A 21,996-nucleotide genomic window follows, 5' to 3' on the forward strand; every position below is an offset into this window, starting at 1 on the left:
AACATTAATATAATATAGATTACGCCTAATGTACGATTCGCCAATGAAAATGACCCTTTGAATTATTCAGATTGATCTAAATATTATTTAAGAACTCAGTCCGTACCGCGAAGTAAACACGACACTTCACCATTACGTAGATCAACTCGTTAACGCTCGTTTTAATCAACCCTTTGATGCCGAAGCTCGCCTAAATAACATTTAAGAAATCAGACCGTACCGCGAAGAAAACACAGAACTTCACCATTACGAAGATCAAGTGGTTAACGCTGTTTAACGGTGCCACACGCAGATGTGAATGTGTAAAATGGTTGAGCTTTGCGTATCACTTTGTGTGCGGACGTCATGAACATCACGGATCATTAAGTATCGTTTTCTGGACACAGGATCGACAGGATTTGAGGGAGAGAAGAGTAAGGTTGTACGGGATTCGGATGAGTAAAGATGGGTTAAGCTTGGTCGAATTCGAGGGTTGGATTCAGCGGAAAATGACGAGAACGGGGGGGGGGGGGTTGTTGAGGGCTGTTTCATGAGGGGGTGCTGGAAGAGATAGAAAAAGTGGGATAAAGGAGGCTTAATCTACATACCGTGACTCACTACTAATGTCGTAATAGACCCTTTCTGGTCGAAATTTATTCAAGATAGGAGAAATGGATGGGGTAGGAAGTTCATGTAATTGTAGGTCCGCGTATCGCACACAAACACTGGCCTTCTTTTGTTTTAATGGTTTTTTGTAAACCTAAATTCTGTAGGAGTTAAAGTGAATTTTGTGTTGTGTCGTCATATAGACGTAAAACGCTGGAGTACAGTGGAACTTGATGAACGTTGACTCAACTAATTCCGTGGAGCAGAGTCCGTCTTCAGTTTGTCAAGAAATTTCTAGCCTTTTATAGAACCCAAAGGTTTATGACCGCGTTCACAAGAGCCCGCCACCGGTCCATATCCTGAGCCAGATGAATCCAATTCTTTCCGTTTTCCTAAGTTACAGTTTAATATCATTCTGCCATCTACAGCGATGTTTTCTTTCATTCATGTTTCCCATCCAGAATTTTGTGAGCATTTCTTTTTCGCGTGTACTTCTGGACAGCTAAGAGAGATTCTTTGTTTCTGTTTATGATATTTTTGAAATCGCTGAACAAATTAACAGCACGGACCAGACGCTGATGTGTGCCTTTCAGTTTCGCATGTTTCTGCTTAAAGCGATTCTCGAAATTACTTCGATAATCGATTCGTTTGTTTCCCAACTTTCGTCTGATTGATTTCTCAGCTTCGGAGAGGCCATGTCCTGGCAGTGTAATGCGTCTTCCTGGTGTGTGTGTGTGTGGAAGGAGCTGGTAAGAACACGTCATCTTATTAGCCCGTGGTTGTCCAACAGTTCGACATTCAGGCTGTCATAACAAGAAACGAATGCGTGTGGCTGTGGAGTGCGAAGAAGGGAATTACACACAGATTTAGCTGTAAAAGCACCAGAAGTCCACGCCTGTAGAGATCAAATGTTCCAATCACGGAATCACACGTCATGTGAAAGGTTTTACGGGTCATAGGCTCGAGGCTCCACGCGCTAACGAGCGAACGTCGCTCGGGCGCATGATTTTTGTCGTGGCACGTTAACTCGTTCGCGTCTTTTGATACACCACAGCTCAGTGGCCCCGCCAAAAGTCATTGTATGACTCCCACGAAAACGGCCCTCGCTTCAAAACCAGTCACTGGAATTTGTCCATTGTCCATAGAATATTCAACAAACGCCGCGTTTCGACAGTTGGTTGTACTGTCTTCTTCAGGTGAGTGCAGGTTTTATTGTTAAGATTATTCTGACGTTCCTTTCGTAAAGTTGGGTGTTGCTTAGCTAGTAAAGAAGAATTCCAGTTTTTATATAACTCGAGTGTTTATTGCCTTGTTCACAAAAGCCTTACACTAAGCTCTGTCGTTAACAACATCCTCACGCCTTATTCCTTTAACATGCATTTTAATATTATTCTTCCACTTATGTCTAGGTCTACCAAAATACTTTCTTATCTTCAGATTTCCGACAAAAATATTCGCCTTGCCCATGCGTGCTAGTCAGTGGTGATGATTTCAGTGTACATAAAAACGTCAAGAATTTATCATTTATGGAACCCGAAAGTTCATTGCCACGTTGACAACAGCCCAGCGGTGTTGACTGTAGGCTTATATGGGATCAGTGATAAAAATGTTAAATAATTCTTGTATTTGTTTGCTTTCGTTTGTTTCTCAGTGTAAACAGCGATTATTTCCTTAAACAGCGTTAACCAGTTGATGTTCGTAACGGTGAAGTGCGGTGTTTTCTTCGCGGTACGGACTGAATTCTTTAATATTAATCAGACGAACTATGATTCTCAGTGTAAACAGCGATTATTTCCTTAATCAGCGTTAACCAGTTGATCTTCGTAATGGTGAAGTGCGGTATTTTCTTCGCGGTACGGACTGAATTATTAAATAAAATTTAGACGAGCTTCGGCTAGGAGTTATTTTTTAAAGACTCCCTTCTGTTCACGGAGAGTAAATTACAACCAAGAAATGGATTTGCTCTTAATTGGTAAACAAATTGTACCTGCCTCAAACCGTTGCATGACCCGCGATTTGAACTCTGGTGCTCTAAACAAGTGGACCGTAGCCGAAGGGCGTGTTTCGATGTATCTGTCGTAAAGTGGAACGCTGCTGCTGGGATCTCCAAGGGGAGGAAAGGGTGTTCGCCCCACCGTCACTTAAATCCCGCGGATTGAATGCAGATCACATCACTAGGTTCTGCATACAATGGACAAATGTGAAACACAAGTAATATATTTAATGTATTCAAATGAATTGTCTTCAATTCCAACGTTGAACTTGAGACTTCGTGTGTATTTACCTATACATTAGGTTGACAGCCATTCTTCTGGCGTCATATGAAACGGTTTATTCTTGTATATATACCAGGGATGTCCACTTTACTGTAGACACTTTATATGAACCGAATATTTTGCTGTCATCGAATTATTAGCACTTGGGACTATTACGGTCCTAATTTCTACAATAAAACTTGTAGATCGAGGCTAATGCATTGCCTATATACCTAAGTATATAAGTTTCTATGTAAACTGTTAGTATTGCACGAATTTAATCTGCTGATAATTTCTCCATAAATGCAGTTTTTAGTTTCAAGATGTCGATTACTGATTTTAAATGTTCTCTTTACTTCCAGAAAGGTTCAGATGCTTGAAGTCTATGGGCGATTTGAACTTATCCGCTGACGTCTATTTAAGGTAAGCGCCACGCCTTCTTCAGGTACAGACAATTATATGGATAAGTCAATTCGATCTCACTGAGAAGTTATTAAACAAAATTATTGTAGCACCAGAGTTATATAAATAATTCACGAACGAATGTTACATTGAATTAATTGATCCTAATAAGTGATGGGCATTTTAACATCGTAAACAGAGCGGGTGTGGTAATAATACAGCACAGCTCTTAGACCATATTCATGAAGTTGCATCGTTAAGGGGGAAATTTAAGCAGAAAACCATTTTAATCCATTTTTAAACCATCTACGTTTATAGTTTAAAGTTAATAACTCGAGAAAAATGGAATGTTTGTATGACTACGGCCCCAAACCAAACCATCCAATAAGACTGAACAAAGTTTTTCTGGAGAAGCTAACAGTCGTTCATCTAGTCAAGAAATTCCATGTCTTTTATGTAACTTAAAATTTCATTGTCGTGTTTCTATTATCCAAGTAAAGAGAGCCAACACATTTCCCTAATTTCAATTTTAATATTATCATCCCTTCCATTTGTGTTTTCTGAGTGGTCTCTTGCCTCCAGGCTTGCCAGCCAAAATCTTGTATTCAGTTTTTCATCCTACTGAATGTCTAGACGGAATAATAATTTTAGAGGTCACTCTGGATTTGAACAGGCCAGAGGTCGCAATCCGTACAAGAACAACAAGAAAAATGTTCGAGATATGAAGAAAATCTTTCGAAATTAATCAAAACTTTTGACCCCTGTAGATGGAATTTTAATAATACTGTTTCTATTTGTAAATAATTATATCCAGTAGCTATATCACAATTTATTGGTTCTGTGCATAAGTGAATGGGTAATATCGTATTAATTACGCAGGCCCAGTGGAGTGGCTGTTTCTGTTAGTATGTTATAAGTAATGTTCCGATGTATGTTTACACTAACGAGAGTTTTGTATCACCTATCGATATATATCGAAATCCTTGAGAGTTTGTTGTTATTCTTAATGTTCAAGTTTGTAATGGTCACGCGTTGTGTTTTCTTTGAGGTAAGAACTGAAATTATAAATATTAATTAAGTGAAGTTTCCGATTTGAATGGTCACGAGGGCATTACGCGGTCTGACAAATCAGAAGACGCCAAGGGCGCGGACGTCTCTAAACGTCTCCATGGAAAGAAGGCGAGATATTCGTTGCAGCCAAAACGTCCGAACCACCAGCCGTGCGCTGGCGTTACAATACGTGAAGCAGGACTGTTTATAATATGTTAATATATACAACACATTAAGTCTGAGGTGGTTTCAGAGCGCGTAGGGTTAACGTATATATGACGTCACATCCGGGTTAAGGTGCCATGTGCTACCCTCCTCCTGCGTATTTGACACAGCCCAACAGAGCATTCTTATGTTTGGATATTAATTACAAGGAGAAAATATGCTTTGGATCATAATTGGGTACATCTGCCCTTATATGACATCACAGATCCACCACAAAGATCGCGTCCACAACTTTCCACGACGAAAAATGGCGTAAGTACAGTTGTCGGTATGAGAAATTGGTTTATTTGAAATATTTTACGTACGGTTTTGTGGTGGTGTCGTTGGTGGGGTCCGGCGATGGCCGAAGGAAACTTGCGTTAGTCGCCGTGAATATTTTTCACGTTTAATTCAGTTTATATAGAAATTTTACGCTTTTCACATGATTTGCGAAGATGTAATAAAATATGTTACGCTTTAACAGGAAAAAAGATGATAATTTTCGTCAATATTAACCTGTAATACGCTAGTTTAGTTAAATAATTATACCGATTACTTTGATGTGTGGCGCCAGATTATTAAAAACGTTGGCCCTAAATGCTGTAGACAGCTCGACAGTTTCTTGAGCTGGCCTATACATGATGAACTGTGCCGCTGAGATCATCGAGAGGCTAGGAAGCATAATTTGAGAGAATTTCCATATTATCTGATGTCGGCTCCTCCCCCCAGTGCCGAGTGGAGGGCAACTTTACGGACACTGCAGTGGCTTCTTGAACGTAAGCTGCATTTCCTTCCTGTTCTTAATGTTTCTTTTGTTTCAGTTAACGTTTCTTGCCAAAAACAATTTACATAATGGCCACAGTGTGCTATATATATATTTGTTATGATCGGTGCCTTTGTTCTTGAAATAAGTTGACCGTGTTGTAGTACCGTTTGAGAAATTATTGACCTTTGTAGAGTAAGTTGGGTATTATTGCATGATAATTGTGTTATTTACTGAGGCGGTTCGGTAGGCAATTTATCTTAAGAGTTACTCACGTTGAAGTGCGTGGAATTTTGTGTGGATACGTCATTGAACTTTTGTGGTCTCCTTAAAGTTGGCGAATTTATTCACTAGACGAAAGAATCAGAAAGGTGACGGCGAGCAGTTAGAATTTGAAGTATTTTGATCCTGTATCTGGTCCGTTACACGGTAGGTTGTATTTCCGACGTTTCGGGGGATCCTTGCTATCTTAATATTCAAGGACAGGTGGCTACCCAGTGGCTTCTCTCGATCGGTAGGGAGAGAGAGAGAGTTGTGTATCAGTCCGCAGAGAATGAAGTCATTTGGAATGAACTTAGATGAATTTTCGAAGGAGACGTCTTCTTAGTAGTAAGAATTTCGTGGAAAATACTGTGATAAAGGGAAGGGCGCAGAGAATGAAGACTTGGAGAAGGAAAGACGAAGTGGGAACAAGATGAAAGTTGTGAAGAGAAAAAGAGTTCTCTTGAAGGGAAGTTCTTTATCCCTTGTGGAGAACTGAGCGTGTCTGTGAGGGCCCCGCTGTTCGCGTGAGCAGGGCGAAGGAGCTTTCGTAGCTGATACCAGGGCAAGTCCGCCGGCCACACGCTGCCTCTTTCCCCGCGTTTATCGTCATCTCTCTGGCCTCACTTTGCTCTGCTTTTACCGGCCTCTGTCGGCTGCTGGACGCTCGCGTGGTGTTAATTTATTTTCGTGCCTGCCGTCAGAAACTGAGAGAGAGTTTCTGGTAGTTAGGAATATCGTTTAGGTAATGATTTTAGAAAAAAGGAAAGTCTGTCTTAGTCAGTATATTTCACGACATCAGTTTAAAAAAATATTCGGTTTTCTTTGTATGTTAAACAGGCAAATGTGTGGTTTCGTCATGTCCGTCTCCGAAGAAGATTTTGTCGTCCTCTTTATTAAATGTCTGACAATATGCAGCTGTAGAAAAAGGGGGAAAGAATTAAAAATTTTATAAAATCTAATAGGATGTTCATGTGACATAAAGCCATTTCGTTTTGTTAATTTTCGGGACTTCCCCTTTCTTCCTGCTTTTCTCGTGTGTCTCTTGCCCTCGCCGTCCTTGCCGTGGACGCTCTAACTCTCATTTGTACGTCATGAAAATGCATGAGCGCTGTTAACTACTGTCTGACCCGCACTTCAGACCTCTGTCAGCTCCACGCTCGCTTCCACTGCGCGTTTAATACGCCCTACTGCAAAACGAAGCCCCCAGCGCCTTGAAATCCGTGACCATTTATTTATTTATAAAGCCTTTGTTCCAGAAATACAATTAGTTTCATAAAACTTCTTTAACTTCTGTTTGCTCAGATTGTCCCCTGTTCAAGGCGAGGTAAATAATAATTTGTAAACGTGGCAGAGGTTCAGTTGAAAGTAACTTATTTAAAAGATAATTAAACTTTTGTGTCCTGAACTGAATTCCAGCTCGCGATTCTAGTTCTCAGACATATTACGACTTGGAATTATAGACATTGAACGCAGGGCAGGTGAATAAAACTGTATTTAAGTGGACAGCCTTCGGTTGTTTTCAAAAGTAATTTATAAATTAAATATCTTTTCTTATCCGAGTCCCTCCGAAAATAAACCCAACTTGTAAACGTAGTTTCGGGATCTGCAGAAATATATTCATAAATATCGTATGCATTTTTCTTCTTTATTAGAGTTTTTGTCATTGAATGTACTTACAGATTGTCAGTCAGCCAACAGACTTAAGACGCTCAGTGTCTGTATCTTTTATGTAACTTCTCGACATTTTATTTCCGAAAACGCCACGCTCCTCCAAAGCCGGTAATTCGTCCTCAGGGTATTAAAATATCGAATGACCGTCATATTGTTAATTTACGTTTAGCAAAGTAATTAAATAAAAGTTAACATTTTCTTTAAAGACTCAGATACCGTAAATATGTCGGAATCACACATTACCTTGCGCTGTTGTTGCTCCCACCGCAGAGTTTCGCTTTATCGTAATACTGGTGTAACTTATGTTAAGTATCTTCATGTAGCAGAACATGCATTTAGACGCTGATAGTTGCTCATCTGTTAGAGAAATTTCCCGCCGTTCATAGGACCTATTACCGTGTTTAAAAATATTATTCGTGATAATGAAATTACACTGTCGTGATGTTCATGCCAAATTTAATTAAAATCTGTCCATTATTTCGCAGTTATTAGATGGGAAAGACAAATTTGTGGACAGTCTTGATGATAACATGGGCCGGTGTTATTTTTAGAGTAAGGAGAGTGCGTTGGAAGTAAATTGAAATATATTTGCAATCCTCAGTTCTGAGAACGACCGCGCAGTTAAGAAACCAGCGTGAGGTGCAGACGGAACGGCGTCCATCTGTACACCCACTAAGAAGCAGGCGGCCATATTAGGTCATATTCCGCAACACAGGTTGCGGGGTGGTGGTGGGGGGTGGAGATGTGTCGTAAATTAGCAGGTAGATACTTATCGGTTTCCTCCTCACCTGCTCTTCATTCTTTTTACGCTTTTTTATCCTCTCTCATTTCCTTTATACGGTTCTAGTTTGCTTCACATCTGCAATGGACAATGATAAAACGCTGGTCTTTTCCAAAGCGGCAAGAAAGATATTCTGATTACAAAGAGATAAGAATCAATTACACTTACTACCGGACCTCAAAAACATTGACTCTCAAATAGCCATCCTACGTATTTCATGTCCACCTCACACAGTTTCTCGCGTGTCGTTAATTCGACCGCTGAAACAGCGTCTGATTTACGTACAGCCTGATGTTAATAGCGATGAATTCTGGAAAGAGACGTCTCCAAGTTTATAAAAAAAAATCAGTGTTACCTGTACAAGTCAATTCTTCAGTCCGTACCGCGAAGAAAACGCAAAACTTCACCATTACAAAGATCAACTGGTTAACGCTGTTTAAGGAAGTGATCGCTGTTTACACTGAGAATCATAGTTCGTCTGATTAATATTAAAGAATTCAGTCCGTACCGCGAAGAAAACACCTCACTTCACCAACGAAGATCAACTGGTTAACGCTGTTTAAGGAAATAATCGCTGTTTATTCTGAGAATTCGCAAGAAACTGATAAATACAGATGTACTGAATATCGAAGAAGGTGGTACAGAAAGTCGTCATTGTGTTTTGAAATGTTAAGGAACGTTTATTCCAAATAATGTCGGTCAGCGTTCTTCTAAAAATAATTTTACGATTTACAGGAAATTTTATCCTGACGTGTAGAAGGAATATGACGTATTTGTGTAATGAGTCTTTCAGAGTTTACATTAATTATTTTTTTTAGTAAAATGTTCTGTTTTCTCGTAGTACGACGCACTGTTATATAAGCTCTATAAAGAACGCATCAATGAAAAGACATTGATGCATCGTTGAAATATTTCCGTTGTCCTTGATGATGGGGTTTCGTCTTGTTTCGGGGCTTCTGCGAAGAAGTCACGTGATTTGCATATATTGAAGGGATAAGAGCGAACATTTTTACTCTGGATTTTTTTAACGTTACTTCAGCGTCCTGTTCTCTCAGCACAATGCTTCAACTGACTATGATTGATGTTATGATGACGATAAATTGCAAACAGATGGTATACAGTTGACACTTTACGGTCGTAGGAACATCAGGCGGCAAATATTGGCCAGTTTTTTGAAGAAAAACAATTCTGTGACCAGAGTTCTAAGACTCTGCTGCTATCACTCGCCCACAAATCATAAAATCATCACGAAACGATAAGACGTCCCGGAAATTTATGACAAATCATGTTTAATTGGTGGTTACTCCGAAACTTAAATGTCTTAGTGTGGGGATTGGCGGTTGTGAACACGGAAATTAACTTAAAATTATTCACTTTCTGGACGTTTTACATCTTCCTTGTTTTAAAGAATGACATCACGACGTTTCGGAGGCTGGCTCTGTTTCCTTCTTCAGGCGAGAGTTACCAGCTCACTTGGTTTCGTCAGACAGAGCTAGTCTTCATCGCTGGACGATAGTGAGTTATTTTTTTTAAGTTTAATCTACCATCGAAGGAAACGTTTAGAATTCAATTACGGAAATGAACGTTCTGGTTGCATAAATGACAGGGGATTCCTTGACTATCTGAGCATTTTAAGAAGGACTGTGCTCAGTGGAGTTTGTTAAACACGCCATCATCTGTCCGTATAGCCTTCTTTGGGTCAAACGTTGTAGACTGGATGTATTTTCCCCTGCAGATACTGTAGTCATATGTTAGTGGTAAGGCCGGAGTTGTTCAAATGAGGAAGTGTATATGTTACATAGACAATTGGCTAGTCACGGTAGCCTAGTACCATAACAAAACACGGCAACTTAAATTAGTGAGTTAATAATGAAGCACCATAATCAAACTATCATAAAGCTGGCAGGTGGCAGGGCAGTCGTGCACCTTGCCGGTAACCATGGAGACGGAACCCTGTGGACTTCGAGAACTCCATGCAACAGCGCACTTGTTGAGAAACTAACAGTCGCAAAGCTGGTCAGTTGCTTCCTCATGTTTTATGGAACCTGTGTTAGCAACAGGATCCAATCCTGAGGCAGTCTGATTCAGTCCACGCCATGTTTTAGACCCATTTTAATATCATCCTCCCACCTTCCAGTTGCTATGAGTATATGGATATTACGTAAAGGTTTCTGAAGCCTGATATTGCTAGCAGAATAAGTCCCCAGGTGTATTTGGGGTGGGGTTAGTAATTTTAAGTCCTTTGGACTTTGATCCGTAATGCATATTTAATTGGTAAAAAATTTTAATTTCATTTTAAATGCCTGTTTATACTCTCTGCATTTTTATGTGTCAGTCTTTTTAATTTCTTCTGTCCATATATTAAAATATTTATTACAGTGACAAACTTCTTGGACAGACTCAGTTTTACATGGTCCAGATTTAATTAAAACGACGTTTCGGAAACTGTAGTGGATAATGTATTTGTCTTTAAGTTGGCCCTGCGCTTTGTGTGTGTGTCCCACATGCGTGACCATAATCACACGTGACAACGTTCACCTGCTCACACACGCCCTGAGGCCCACTGGATTCAAGGTGTTAGATGTATCTTCACATGAATGCGTGCCATCTTTCCGGTTAAATTTCTCCCCTCACCACAGTTAACAGTCTTGTAGTTGAGTGCGTGGCCTTTTGTTCAGGTTCCAACCTAACAAGTGTTAATGAAACAACTTTTAATTTTCCTCTGGACTCGGTCTGCATTTCAGAAGACTTTAATATCCGAAGCGTACAGTAAGTTCAAAACTGAAATTTATTACGACGAAATGAATAAAACGTTTTCTTGTAGTTCAATTTAAAATCTGTTATACCTCGGCCCTGTTTAAACATCATGACAATTACTGTATAACGAGAAAGTGCATCCCTGAGGATGGCATTAGAAATATCAGTCACAGGGTCTCGTATGAGCTGTTTCTAAACTTTCATACGAGATTCGCGTTTACAACAACAGTTTGATATTTTAAAATGCACAACATTTGTCATTAAATACGTAATGTTGCTTGTAATATCTCAGCTTTTGAAAATTGATGCGCGGTTTGAAATTTGAATTTGAACTGGAAGGTTTCCCGTTTGAAGTCTGGTGGAGATCGCGTGATGTTGTTTGCACCGTAAAAATTTGCCTCACTGGTTGTTATTTATGGATTTTACGAACATTTGACCTATCTATAACTTTTCATAAAATGTCTGCGCTGTTTCATTTCTTAGTGTATAATGAATTATTTACAGTTTTCAGGGAAAAACCTGTTTTCCACTCACACTTCATAACTGAAACCTAACTTGCAACAGTGCATCTCGTGCGCTGCCAACTTAAGCGTCATTCATCTGTTTTAAATTGGCGGGAAATATGAACGTTAAAAATACCTACTTTTAAACGTTTCAAAAATCGATTTTTTCGCCACGCTGCTGGTTATTGGTCGGTTTCTTAAGCAGTAGATGTATGAGACGCTGAGAGTAGATTAACGTCGAATTTCCTAACCATAGGCTGTTCTGTTAAATTCCAAAGAATTCGAGGCACGATGCCCTAAGGCCATGACGCTCTAAATTATATTGCCCTGAACACGAAAATGTATTGCGCACGGTATAAAGAAGAGAATTCTGCACGCAACTGAAACAGTCGACACAGACCAACCGCAATGTTACACTCGTAATAAACTATGCAGAAAACAAGTTCAACAGAATTTTTTTTATCTGCCTTCGTAATTTCTGTTGGGGATATTTTTTTTATTGGTTTGGCAAAGGGGTCCATTATCTCGTGCCAGGTTAGGTTTGTTACGAGGGTCCCATAAAAACTTGGGCTAGCTTCTAGCTGAATGCAGCCCAGGTAAAGAACACGCCACTTGTCTATCACCACGTCAGAAAAGACTCACGGTCTCTGCTGTTGGCCAGCGAAGGAGCGAGTTTTATTGCACGAAATGAACAGTGTCTTTTAAGCATTTTTATCTCGTGATCATTACAGTGAAATTTGGTTACGGTCTATTTGCCATGACAACACAAATAAAGTGGAACGCGTTTAATCGGACGGAGCATGCGCGGGAAACAGCTGACAGGTGAACGTCGTAAGAGTGGGTTGGGGGTCATCTGGGCTTTTGATACGGTGTGGGCTTAAACAGGTGTATCATGGTTTAGGAAGTGCGTGTTATTGTCTTCATCTTCAGGGTTGTCTCAGTATAATTGAGTTTTAATGAGATGTTTCCGCATATTTGATGGATAATTTTATGTCGCTATGTGTCATAAATACAGATTTTTCTATTTTCAACTTTTACAGTGTTCATACTTACGTTTTTTAAAGATTCTGAAACATCGTAGACGAGAATTTAATATAAAAGTTGCGTCTTGTGCTCTTTTGTAATCTTCTCTTGTCCTTGATCGTGTTTTATTGTTGTTCAATGTATGGCTGCTTATCCCTCGATTACCTGCGCAAGAGACTTAATCCCCTGTATTATCTGCGCCTCAGAGTGTCCGAAGTTGGTCCAAGACAAGACAAGACCATCTACGCCAGGTGACACACCCATGGCTTATCTAAAAACTGCAGTAAAACAGTTTCCGAAACGTCTAGTGTATCAAATACATTTCAGGAAACGGGCAATTTCCGACGTAGCGATTGGTAATGAAACGTGTCTTCGTGTCTGTGATACGTTGTCGGACTCCATCAAGGAAGTTGGAGAATCGGTCATATTTTCTTGTCACCAACAGGTCTCTGAAAATGAACACACTTCGAACTGATGTAAAGATTTCGTCTTTTTTTCTTCACTTTCGTAAGAGTTGGACAAGAGAAAAAGCTCTCATCCACTTGAGCTGCATTCGAATTTCAAAATAGGATTAAAAAACTCGAAAAGTAAGTCGAAGGCAAAGTGGAGTTTGCGACGGAAAAAAAAAATCTCCATTTCAGTCTCCAGGAGATCTCGAAATAAGGGCATGGCAGAATTCAAGGAGGGAACGGAGATGTCAGAAGTGTGTGTGCGTAGCGAAAGGCCTTCTGAATAACATTTACGAATTCAGTCCGTACCGCGAAGAAAACACGACACTTCACCATTACAAAGATCAACTGATTAACGCTGTTTAAGGAAATAATCGCTGTTTGTTCTGAAAATTACGTATAATCCACAAATACAAAATACAGATTTGTTTATTGTTGAAGGAATATTTACGATTTGTTCTAAAACGGTTGAAATGTCTTTGAGATAAAATACCTTGAAATGGAGGGTTACGTCACTTCGAATTATTGGTAACTACTTCCAAGATCACGTGGCAAAACGAACCACAAAATCACCATTCATATTATCACCGCTTTGTAACCCGAAATCTGATAACTGCATCCATAATATTTTTATTTATAAACAAGCCATGCTTTTGACTTTCCAATTTGAGGGGATGGACCTTTTTTTTTCGTTGAACTATAATGAAGTTTATTCCACCATTATCTCTGAAATCACGTTGAAAGCACAAAATCTGTAAAACGCAACTTTACGTAGAGTAAATTAAAAGTGTTAGAAGGTCTTGAAGGCTCCTGAAACAAGACTCCGCCAGCCCCCACCATAGTTCCATAGTTTCTGGCTACCAGAGTCGCCGCCGTCAGAACGTAATTTCAATTTTTTTTTATATATATATTTTCGAATCACGCGAACTTCTGACTCGTCCAGTCAAGCGTGACGGATATTGGCCATTATATGACATTTATATTTATTTGTGTAGTGTCATCAGAATCCATGGTCTGTGTGTGTAACAAGCGACAAAGTTTGAATCTGGTGTCAACTTCTGTTTTCTTGGGGGCTGCTGAACAAAGTTTCCGTATTGCAGAACGCAAACAGCCATGGAGCCAAGGCAGTGCCGTGTCTTAAGAGCTTCATCATGTCTGTGTGCATATGAAATATCGTTTTCAATGTTTGGGTGTGAATTTGTAATCCATCATATTGTACCTTCTACACGCAGAGTTCTGTGGTACAGCGAAGAAGGAAACAAAAGAACACGTTCTGTAGAAGATAGATCGACGACTTACTATGCGGATACAAACAAAGGCAGCCATACATACCACTCTCTCTGTGTGTATGTGTAAAAAAAAAGAAAAGAAACACGTTATAAGATTTTCCTTGAAGTTTCTAAGAAAATGAAAAGATTGATGGAGGTTCTTGAATTCTCCACTAGGTGGTAGGACCTGCCAGTTTGCCCCTTTTTTTTTTCTTCATATTACCGCGTACTGTATCTATCTTGTATACAGTCTCCTTACATCGTTTCGTACTTGTGTTTTATCTCTGTGGCTTGTCTACACATTTTTCGTCATTCATCAATTTCTCTGCCTCATTTTTAAGGATACATTACGTAGGAGATTATTTTATTTTACAAGACTTCTTGTTTTTAATAAATTCTTTGTGAAAAAATCTGTATGTGTGTCGATATTTTAACTTCTTATTCTGAAGATCAGGGTTAGTACTCCCTTGCAGCCTAAACTCTTTTAAACTTATACATGCGTGAAGTTAAATGGGGTGTGTACGTGTGGAGACCGAAATTAGATATAAATGTTTTGAACGGAACTGATATGCTCATTCTTTGAGAAAGGTCACCACCACGGAAGTGACCTGAGATCGTGTATCGGTCAGGGCAGTTTCTATAAATAAGAAATTGAGCGGGAAAATGTTTGTTTTTCGTCGGAGAGACGACATGACGAAAGCTCGTAACCCGGAAAAGTGTCCACTGTTCTAACCTCGGTGAACGTGAAATCCTTAGCTTGAACCTGGAATCCAACGAGAAACATCGCAAATTACACAGATGTCAGTATGTTTCTTTCGGAAACCAGGCGAATGTAATTTGAACTAATCCGAACTAATACAAGATAATTCAACCAGTAGTAATCTAAAGAAAACAAACCTAACCTACATTAAACAAAAAATAACACAGTTTAAGCGAATAGATCGCTGATGAATAACGTAACGTAAACTCAAATGTGAAACCCAATAAAACGAAAATTATTCCAACTCAACAAAATCGAACCTAAATCCACACAAAATAACACGACACATCTCAACCTAACCTAACCTTATTTAAACAAACCTAATACAGCCTAATGTATTTTAGCCTGGTTTAACCTAACGTCAACTAAATCAAACTGAAGATATCCGTCTTCTGGGTTATTGCGCCGTGTAGTGTGGTCGATGTTAACCAACGTTTCAGAGGTCATACTGCCTCCATCATCAGGGCGATGAAGATTTCTGTCTTCTGGGTTGTTGCTCTGTGTAGTCTGGTCGATGTTTACCAACGTTTCAGAGGTCATACTGCCTCCGTCATAAGAGTATGAAGATTTCCGTCTTCTGGGTTGTTGCGCTGTGTAGTCTGGTCGATTTTAACCAACGTTTCAGAGGTCATACTGCCTCCATCATCAGAGTATGAAGATTTCCGTCTTCTGGGTTGTTACGCTGTGTAGTCTGGTCGATGTTTACCAACGTTTCTGAGGTCATACTGCCTCCATCATCAGAGTATGAAGATTTCCGTCTTCTGGGTTGTTACGCTGTGTAGTCTGGTCGATGTTAGCCAACGTTTCAGAGGTCCTACTGCCTCCGTCATCAGGGCGATGAGTATGAAGATTTCTGTCTTCTGGGTTGTTGCGCTGTGTAGCATGGTCGATGTTAACCAACGTTTCGGAGGTCATACTGCCTCCGTCATCAGGGCGATGAATATCTACTATCAACTGAACTAAATGGAACTGAAGTGAACTTAAGTTAACCAAACTTAAGTGACCTCAAAGCAGCCCATCCTAGCCCAGTCCGTTCTAACTTACACCGAGAGATATGACCCCGATACGAAACTTTGTCTTCCTGCCCAGAACTCATTACTTATTTCCTCCGTGCTTTTGATAGTTGAGGGGACACACAGAATTTTTCTCTCTCTCTCTCTTTTAAAACAGATAACGATATTTGAAATGGTAGGGCCGTATGCGGTATAATGTTAAATTCCCTTCTATACGTGTGGTGTTGGTAGGAAAAGCATAACATTAACATACATTACCTTACATTAAAATAAATTAATGTAATTAGTGATGATGTAGGTGTGTGTATTTGTGTGCGTGCGTGCGTGCGTGCGTGCGATTTACATCGCTGTAAGGCAGCAGTGCCAGCTCTTACATTTCTATTGTGTGTTCTCACTGTACAGATGTTAATGACGGATGTTATGAAATAAGTTTTAATCTGTTAGTAACACAATAGACGCCTAGCACTGTGTCCAGTGTTTGCAAGTTCTCTGTCCAAAAGGACTTTGTGCTTTGTAAAGTTTGAATTATAATAGGTACGCTTGTATTGAATTGCTTTTAAATGTATGGTAATTGTTTGTAAATTCGCGTTTACAAAGAAGTACATTTGTCAGTAGGTAATATTGTTTACCGTAGTTATTTGTTTAACTAAACCAACGATTTAAATAAAATATTACTAAAAGTAAGGAGCGTATGTATTCGTAATGGTATTTAAAAGTTAATTTAAATATTTTATAATATGAGTTCGGTTCTGTAAAGGACTAGGCAAATACACAGAAATTCACTTGCTGTTGGAAGTTTACTAAAAACTTCTTAGATTGGATTCAGTGACCGGGTCGGCTTGTCCATGTCATTTGTTAGCAGTCGAGCAAAGGATCTGAGACAGGATTAATTCATCTGCACGTGTTATCGTGTCTGGGCTGCTGGATTCTTAATTTATTGTAATAAATTTATCACCGTTACACTGTATAATAACAATTTCGTACGAAGTTCATAGAAACGTCCTTATTTAATACTTTATGTGTCTAATTATTAGACGTCATATTCCATTATGCCATGTCCTGCCGCCTTTAAGCAGAATACTCAGTTGACACGAGCTCTAATGGATGTCCCTGATTTATTTAAAATTGAAATTGATTACACAGGTTTTATACATACGTATATACTTTGGATAAGAAATAAACAGTTGGGTTCGTGGCTCATCCAACTACAAAGTCGTCTAAATAGTATTAAAGAATTCAGTCCGTACCGCTAAGAAAACACAACACTTCACCATTACAGAGATCAACTGGTTAACGCTGTTTAAGGAAATAATCGCTGTTTACACTGAGAATCACAGTTCGTCTGATTAATATTAAAGAATTCAGTCCGTACCGCGAAGAAAACACCACACTTCACCATTACAAAAGATCAACTGGTTAACGCTGTTTAAGGAAATAATCGCTGTTTACTCTGACAATCTCACAAAACACAAATACATTCTTTCTGAAAACTGCAGAGTTATTGAATGTTGAATGTAGGTGGTACGTATCGTTACCACTGGGCTCTAAATTATGTGTTGTGATGGACGAGGTAAATTAATCCCTAACGCTGGACTATAAGCAAGTTGTTCAGTTAATTAGTCTGATGGTTAATTAATTGGATGATGTATTGATTGGCTATTTAATTATGTAGAGTCTTAATGTGTATGTCAGTCGCTCAGTCACCGCCTGCATGTACAGAATTTAGTCAAAATCCGTTGATTCTCGTAAAGGCCAATGCAAGGCTAATAGACGCTTGGCAAATGGCCGCAGACAACGAGTGACGTTGTCAAGTACGCAGTGGCAGTTTTTGCAGTTCGGATGGCGCGTGAGTGTGTGTGCAGAGGACAAACACAATAACTCAACACAAGTTTGCTGATTTGTGCCGTGGATCGGAAGCATAAATGTTTACCGTTGGCCATGATGCGGCGAGACGTGAAATCGGATGTTAATTTATGCACGGTAAATAATATCACAATCACTCAGACCGGGTTCAGCGAAACTGAATGGACCGACTGGAGAGATGTTTCCATGCAGATAAGGCACCGTTCTGCAATGCTGCTGCCATCTGGGGCGAACCTTACATCCGGGAAACCAGCTGATTTATCCCCCAAAAATTCGTCTCGGCTTGAACGAGCAGTAGTTTACAGTTCGTTTTCCCCATTGTTTTGTGTGGTTTTCCGAATTATACTCTCTTATTATGTATTAAATTTGTGAGATGAAACGTCAAAGTTTCTCATTGTCATATTTGCGATTAATCAATTTTTAGGCGTATGATAATGATCTACTTCGATACTAATTTGTTGGATTATTTGCGATAATTTACAGTCTAAACAAAAATAAGTAAAGCTTTTACCAAATATACATGCATGTCATTCGTACGGCACAACGTTTCGAAACGAAACTACATGTTTCAACTTGCAGGAAGCCATCATCACGTTTGTTTTAACTTCTACACTGTACATAAAAATTAAAAGTTTTTTTTTACAGAATCCAGTATCGTAGTTCAACTTTTTATTTCTACTAAAAACTTTAGAGTCTAATGGTAACTATATGCACCAATCGCTTTAAAAAATAACTCTTAATTTCGTATGTATGTACTTCGTGTGATTCTCAGTGTAAACAGCGATTATTTCCTTAAACAGCGTTAACCAGTTGATCTACGTAATGGTGAAGTTAAGTGTTTTCTCTGCGGTACGGACCGAATTGTTAAGTATTATTTAGAATGAGCTTCGTGCTTCAAAGGGCTAAACATAAGTTCAAATTCGTTGTTCTGAGGTTCCAATCTGGATTATTTACCAGGGATGTCATTTAAATTCATTTGAAACGGTCCTGATAAGCGTACAGTTAATCCAAATTTCTGCCATTCTACGGGTCGCCAAATTTTAATAGTTTCTCTGATTCCTTCTTCATTATATTTCTGTTAGTATGTCTGGAAAATTCGAGAACAATAGTAATGATAATAATGGTTTATTAATTATATTATTTTTATCTCAACCCTCGCCATTATCAATTCTCCTGCCTTTGTTTCCAACAGGGCAATTTTGCGGTCTTATCAGCAGGTGATTATAACAGTAATAAAAAAATTCCGTTGTCCTGTAAGTGGACTTGTGTTTTATCAACTTTTCATTTCTTCTCCGTCTTCAGCTTCGTAATATGAACACGGAACAATAAAAAATGAGCAATGAAGACAAAATTATAGAAAGAAGGGAGTATTTTTGTTTAGCGTTGTGGTTCCGAGTACATGTACGTCACGGGGTCAGAGGTGAGAGATGGGGCAGTTCGCGCTCCGCGGGGAGGGGGTGTAAGGACCCATGGCTTTTGTAATTAGACCATTCTGATGGAAGAAACTTATTTTGTTTGTAATTACTTCCCGATGTTGGTGTTTATGGAAATTAAGTGCGTGGAACAGAATCCTTAAAAAAAACTATACTGTGATCAGCTAGCCAAGAAATTGAAAGCCTTTTACGTATTACAGCGTTCAAAACAGCCCGTCAGTGGCCCCTTTCTTGAACCAGATGAATGCAATCCACACATTCCAGACGTATTTCCCTAAGATTCATTTTAATATTATCCTCACATCTACGAGTTGACGCATTTCTTACAAGCAGTGAAGAAGACATATAAGTACGCAATAAATAGATGCGTGTAATTTATTTGGCATTATTGTCTCAGTAGTTCGCTGTTACTAGATAATGTAAATTATAATCCCCTAATATCTTAAGTACATTTCCGTGCGTATGTCGGAACACTTATTTCACTCTTGCGCTCAGTGAAAGCAGTATGCAATACAAGCATGGATTAGTGACGTCATGGCTTGGATAGCGACTTTAATACGTTGAGAGAAAAAATTAAGAAAACCATTACAGAACTCTTCGCCAATTTTACTTTCAAATCCTCCCCCCCTCGCCCCACCAATTTCAAGTGGCGTTGAATATTTAAAGGAAATGGAAGGAAAGAAGGAAATACAAGGAGAATTTTTAATGTCGTGTATTGTTTTATCTGTGCGCGAACACGCGTTGCTGAGTGTCGGTCTTTGCCACCGCGAGTGAGAATCCTAACTTGTTCTGCGTCTAGGACTAAATGACATGCAAATGCACTCGTTCTTATACTGCACGTGTGGTTATTAAATTTTAATTTTCTTTTATAATTCCAAAATACTTCTTCTCTGCTTGTTTAACGACTGCATATCTGTACGTAGCCTCAAGTAATGTGGATTAGTGTTCTGATTCTTATTTTTCACTAACGGGTGGTTAAATAGTTTCAGATTAACAGTTATTATGAAGTAGCGTGGATATTAGCACGCGGATTTAATAAGCCCCTTTAATTGCTTGTACATTACTAGATTAATCTTCATGAATTATGTGCTCAACTGGCATTTTAAAGCCAGTTCACTGGAAGAACAAAGATTAAATTATTTATTATCATTACTAAAATGTTATGATGCTACTAACCTAATTTTCCTTCACGACTTTTGTTATGCAACTGGAAATCTCCAGCTTATTCAGCTCTCATTTTAAATTGAGAACGAAATAAGAAAATTGATCGACATTGTAAGGTCAAATTAATTTATGAAGACAGGATAGAGTCAACATCAACATGGATACGAACCAGGGTTCATGAAGACTCCTGTGACTTGCAACATAATGCGGACCACAGTCGTTGAGTGTCTTGGGGACCGCGTGGGGGGGTGTAGAGGGGTGGATGTGCATGCAGTTGTTTTAACTGCCGGTTTAAACCAAATGCTATTTGCTTAAAAACACGTTAACACTGGTAAAAGAAAGCTCAGTAGATAAAGGTACAGCGGATAGAAGAAGCTTCATGGTTGAGATGTGAGAACTTGGATTTTAACGACGGATATAAAACTGGGATATGTCCCAGTGCCACTTAACAGTGAATCCGCATCACCTTCTACCCAGAAATATAAAGATTTAAGTTTAAACTGCAACTTTATCCGCTGTTTTGTCTGTCTGTGAAGGAAGGGCACAGACTGAAGGTTTTTGAGAATATTCGGACCGAAGTTGGATGAAGAGACTGGAAATATTGTAACTTTTATTAGATCTGGTTAAGGAGAACAAGATGAACAGTACATGCAGCACGCATTCTACTCGTGATAAATATATGCAGAATTTTAGGTAGAATACTGTAATGGAAGAAACAGCTTGTATTACAGAACAGTATATTAGAGGATAATATTAAAGTAGATCGAAGAGGAATAGGACTTGGATAAAATTTATATGTTTGAGGTTATGGCCGGTGGCTGGCTTTTGAGGACAATGTAATGAACATTCCAGTTCCATAAATAATGGGGAATTTCTTGACTATCTTTCGAGTTGGCATTTATTTCGAGGAGTTACTGGGAATAGACGGCTATTTCACATTTTGTACTAGTTTAGTGAATTAGTTACCGGTTCTGCAGTCACAGATAAAGTCGTTTTGTATAAGTAGGCGTAGACCAATAGATTTCCCCCCCCCCCTCCCGTCTAGGCGTCCACATGAAATCGTACAATTCAAACAAATGTAAAGACACACACTCAGGCTGGCAGTGATTAATAGAGTGACAAAGTAGTTTGAATAGTGATCTCTCCTTACATAACAAGACGCACTTCAGATGACAGTAAATCACTAACATGTCATGTGGGATGTTGCGTCATGTAGCCTGGCACTCGTAGAAAATGACCGATGTTTTACAGGTGTTTAATGTACGCACAACATCCCAGAAGACACACATCTTCACTCTCGCCTCCGTGATAACCTGAAGTCTCGACATTATTTATGTGCTTTGTATGATTCTCAGTATAAACAGCGATTATTTCCTTAAACAGCGTTAACCAGTTGATCTTCGTAATGGTGAAGTGTGGTGTTTTCTTCGCGGTACGGACTGAATTCTTTAATATTATTTAGACTGTCACTAATTATCGCCCTAACGTCCTCACCCTTACTTTAATCCTTACCAGAAGGACGAGCGGGCATTGCCTGGGAACATTCTAACTATAAGATGCTCATTCTCTCCTCGCCCCCAGGAATCTAAGTGTCACTCACTTTGCTTCTACTCTACTGCTATCCTTATCTCTCTTTCTTTTTCAACTTCGTAGGGTTAAAACACAAACGGGAAGAAATAGGAACGCAGGATAAAGAATTACGTATGATAAACGTAGTTGAAATATTAGAGAAGAATTAGGCATAAATTCCTAATCCCATATAGAGAAGCTCAGAGAGACGTGAAATTA

General features: G+C 39.1%; 1 protein-coding gene across 4 annotated transcripts in view; it reads left to right on the forward strand.

Moving 5' to 3' along the window:
- The window catches only part of LOC110838714 (uncharacterized), a 456,091-nt gene that overhangs the window by 383,530 nt on the left and 50,565 nt on the right, over nucleotides 1-21,996 (forward strand). For all 4 annotated transcript variants that reach the window (XM_087341090.1, XM_087341092.1, XM_087341091.1 and 1 more), the window contains one exon: nucleotides 3,203-3,263. In XM_087341090.1, coding sequence (XP_087197216.1) covers nucleotides 3,203-3,263 — 61 coding nt within the window. The remainder of the gene's footprint in view (nucleotides 1-3,202; nucleotides 3,264-21,996) is intronic.

The sequence above is a fragment of the Zootermopsis nevadensis genome, unplaced genomic scaffold, assembly GCF_977971745.1.
Source record: "Zootermopsis nevadensis isolate Lab colony 2312 unplaced genomic scaffold, Znev_1.0 Znev_ptg000061l, whole genome shotgun sequence".
NCBI lineage: Eukaryota > Metazoa > Arthropoda > Insecta > Blattodea > Termopsidae > Zootermopsis > Zootermopsis nevadensis.